Below are 3,681 nucleotides of genomic sequence, written 5' to 3'. Positions count from 1 at the left end.
ATCAATATGTATTTTTTTTTCCTCCATCCCTGAGTTCTTTATTTTGATTCTTATTTTCAATGGCTTGATTTCATCAATCAATATGTATTTTTTTTAAATTTATTTTTATTTATTTTTTTACTTTTTGAAATGTTCTTTTTGATGATGAACTCGATGCTATTTCTCTTCAATTTGTCATTCCTGGCAGAGTAGGCCATATGACTGTCTGATTCAAAATGGCCAATACCAGTCCATTTCAGCTTACTAATGCCTAAGATATCAATGTTTATGCATTCCATTTCATTTTTGACTTCCTATTTTCCTAGATTCATACTTCGTACATTCCACGTCTCGATTATTAATAGATGTTTGTAGCTATTTCTTATAATTTTGAGTCGTGCCGCATCGGCAAATGAAGGTCCCGAAAGCTTAACTCCATCCACATTATTAAGGTTGACTCTACTTTAAGGAGGCAGCTCTTCCCCAGTCGTATTTTGAGCGTCTTCCAATCTGAGTGGCTCATCTTCCAGCACTATATCAGACAATGTTCCACTGCTATTCATAAGGTTTTCACCGGCCAATTTCTTCAGAGGTAGACTGCCAGGTGCTTCTTCCTAGTCTTTCTTAGTCCTAAAGCTCAGGTGAAACCTGTCGACCCAGGGTGACCTTGCTGGTATTTGAAATACAGATGGCAAAGCTTCCAGTATCACAGGAACACACAAACCACCACAGTATGACATACTGACAGACACATGGTGGATATATATGTGTGTGTGTGTATAGTATGGGGAACTCTGGTGGCATAGTGATTAAGAGGAGCTAGGCTAACCACCAGTTGCTCCTTGGAAACCCTATGAGGCAGTTTTACTCTGTCCTATAGGGTATATATGAGTCAGAATTGACTCTATGGCAACAGGTTACAGGTAATATACTATGGAGTCCTGGTGGCACAGTGGTTAAGAGCTCGGCTGCTAAATAAAAGGTTGGTATTTCGAATCTACCAGCTGCTCCTTGGAAACCCTATGGAGGCAGTTCTACTCTTTCCTACTATAGGGTTGCTGTGAGTTGGAATCGACTCGATGGCAACATGTTTGGTTTGGTTTTATACATTCTATAATGTATGTGTATGTATATATAATTTAGAGAGTGGAGTTTATTCTTGGAATTCAAAGATGGGTCAAGATTGCAAAATACAAAAAGGTAAAACTCATGTATAGCCTCAGTCATGCCTTTTCGACTCTCTTTTTTCATTGCAGCAGGATGAAGCTTTTCAGGAGCATCATTTTCTGTTCTCTGGCCCAGGGTGTCAGCAGCCAAAGATGGATAAGTTTCTTCAGAGAGGCAGTTCAAGGTAAGGACCAAAGAATGGGGATGGGAGGCTGCATCTGGCTGCCCAAAGGATTCACTTGAGTGGAGGTATCCCTACCAGGCAAAGATGCTAGTGAAGCCACAAACGGGTAAAGAAGGAGCCTAGTTTTTCATGATATCGGTTCCCTTTACCTTTCTTGCCAGCTTTGCACTCTCCTGTGGGGATCCCTCGGCTGAGGCCAAATAAGGTCTGGACCCCAAACTTTCAGCAAGAGTGTGGGAGAGGTTTGGAGTTGAAGGGGTGGAGGGGAAGGGTGTCCGGTCCCTTAACACCCATGGGTTCAGTTGCCCTCTAGTGGATAATCAGAGACAGCTCATGTCTTGGATAGCTATGAAATGAGGAGTGTTCACACTGAGCCTGAGCCAACAGTCCCCATCCACACAGTAATAACAACTAAGATTTACTGAGCTTTTAATATGTGCCAGACACTGTTCTAAATGCTTTGCATGTACAAATCAACTAGCTTTAATCTTCAGGCTTAGTCCTTTAATTATATAATGTAGTCATCATTATTATTTTCTAACAGAGAAACTGAGGTACAGAGAGATTAGGAAACCTGACAAAAGTCCCGAAGAAGAGCAGGATTTAACCCAGGGACTGCATTAAACAATTTTCTTTCCTTTCTAGGAGCTGGATATATGTTTAGCGCCTACAGGGACATGCGAGAAGCCAATTTCATAGGTGCAGACAAATATTTACTTGAGGGAACTATGATGCTGCCCAAAGGGGACCTGGGGGCGCCTGAGCTGCGAAAGTGATCAGGTAACACAGATTTCAGGGATGGATGAGCAAAACTGGGTGGGCTTAGAGAGTCAGAAGGGAACACGCCCTGGGGAAGTTTCCTGTAGGGGCTATGGTCCCTTGTACTCTTATCCACTCCTCCCCTCTGTGCCCAGTGTCGGGTCTGAGTGGCCAGCAGAGCCAGAGCATGGCTGATGGGATGGGTGATTCCCAGTCCTCCCTTGCTGAGTCCCAGGACACTCTTCATCCATCATATGTGTGATCAGCCTAGGCTGAGCAGGACTCTGACCAGACATGGTCAGTATTTTAGCCCCTCTTTCTTTGTCTACTCTCACAGTCATCCCTTGGAAATAGGAGAGGGTACAGAGGGTGAGGCTGTTGCACATCAGCCTGGTGATTAATCTCCTGAGAGTCACAGACTTTTTAAAGTTTGGAGACAGTGGCCATGGAGTAGAGGGCTGACCAGGATGCCAATGAATGGGGCTGGAGCAGCAAAGACCCCAATCACTTTAGACCTGCTGGGCTGTCTGACAACTACTGAGCTTCCTCTTCACTTGTTCTCAGACACCAGGCTGTGAGCCCCTGAGGGAAGGGATAGTTGTTGAGCTAGAGTTATTTGTCTATCTTCTCTGTATCCCTAGTAGTACTTGATATAGAGCATATAAAAGTGATTAATGTCTGTGAAATCCAATTTGTTGTTGGGACCTGGAAACAGTATATGACAGTCTTCCTGGGAACATGGACCTGTTTATTAACCCAGGAATAATCAATAAACATCATAATTTTTATTAAAAAAAGGAGTAAGGTGCTAATAACATATTAGGAATTGGGACACAACTACAGATACAACAGACATGGAAAAGATAATAAGAGAATACTATGAACAACTTAAGCAATAAATATTAAAACTGGACAAAAAACAACAGATTTTTAGAAAAACACAACTTACAAAAACAGGCTCAAGAAGAAATGAAAACCTGGATTGTCCTATAATTATTTAAAAAGATTGAATCCTCCCACCAAGAAAACATCAGCCCCACATGGTTCTATAGGCAAGTTTAACCCTTCAAAGAACAAATAATTCCAATATGGTAAAACAATTTCAGAGATTAGAAGAGAAAATACCACCCAACAGTTTCCATGAGAATAGGAAAATGTTGGCACCAAAAAAAGTGAAAGAAAGTACAAATACTATGAGTCACTGTGGATTGGCCTCAGCAATGATTATCTTCCTGGGATCAAAGTGCAGCCTGAGGTTATACCTCTTACATGATTCCTGAAGATGGTGGAATCTTCAAGATACATTTTCAATCCCAGGCACCCCATACCATTTCTTCCCCAGATCAGACCTTCCCCCCTTCTTCTTGCTGGCTTAAGTGTCACTGGTTGCGACGTACTGTTTCTAGGCCCTTCTGTGTCTAGACCTCCTCTCTGCCCAGTCAGCTGTGTCCTTTCCCTTCTCTGCCTCTGAGGAATCTAGGTCCATCAGTGGTCTCTCTCCCTGCCACAGAGTCCTAGTGCCAAGAGTCTCTCCCCTTTCCTACGTACTTCATCCTGATCGAATTGTTAACCAGTTTCTGTCCGTGTTACTA

At 42.6% G+C, this 3,681-nt stretch overlaps 1 protein-coding gene across 1 annotated transcript in view; it reads left to right on the top strand.

Moving 5' to 3' along the window:
• SAA2 (serum amyloid A2) overlaps positions 1-2,630 on the top strand; it is a 14,121-nt gene extending 11,491 nt beyond the window's left edge. The window contains 5 exon segments of the mRNA XM_062566782.1: positions 1,236-1,330; positions 1,976-2,047; positions 2,050-2,110; positions 2,479-2,541; positions 2,543-2,630. Coding sequence (XP_062422766.1) covers positions 1,236-1,330; positions 1,976-2,047; positions 2,050-2,110; positions 2,479-2,541; positions 2,543-2,630 — 379 coding nt within the window.
• Positions 2,631-3,681: the final 1,051 nt, after the last annotated feature.

Source organism: Trichechus manatus, unplaced genomic scaffold, assembly GCF_000243295.1.
Source record: "Trichechus manatus latirostris isolate Lorelei unplaced genomic scaffold, TriManLat1.0 scaffold00006, whole genome shotgun sequence".
In the NCBI taxonomy this organism is placed as follows: Eukaryota; Metazoa; Chordata; class Mammalia; order Sirenia; family Trichechidae; genus Trichechus; species Trichechus manatus.
Note: the sequence above shows the minus strand (reverse complement) of the source record. Positions and strands in the feature narration are given on the sequence as shown.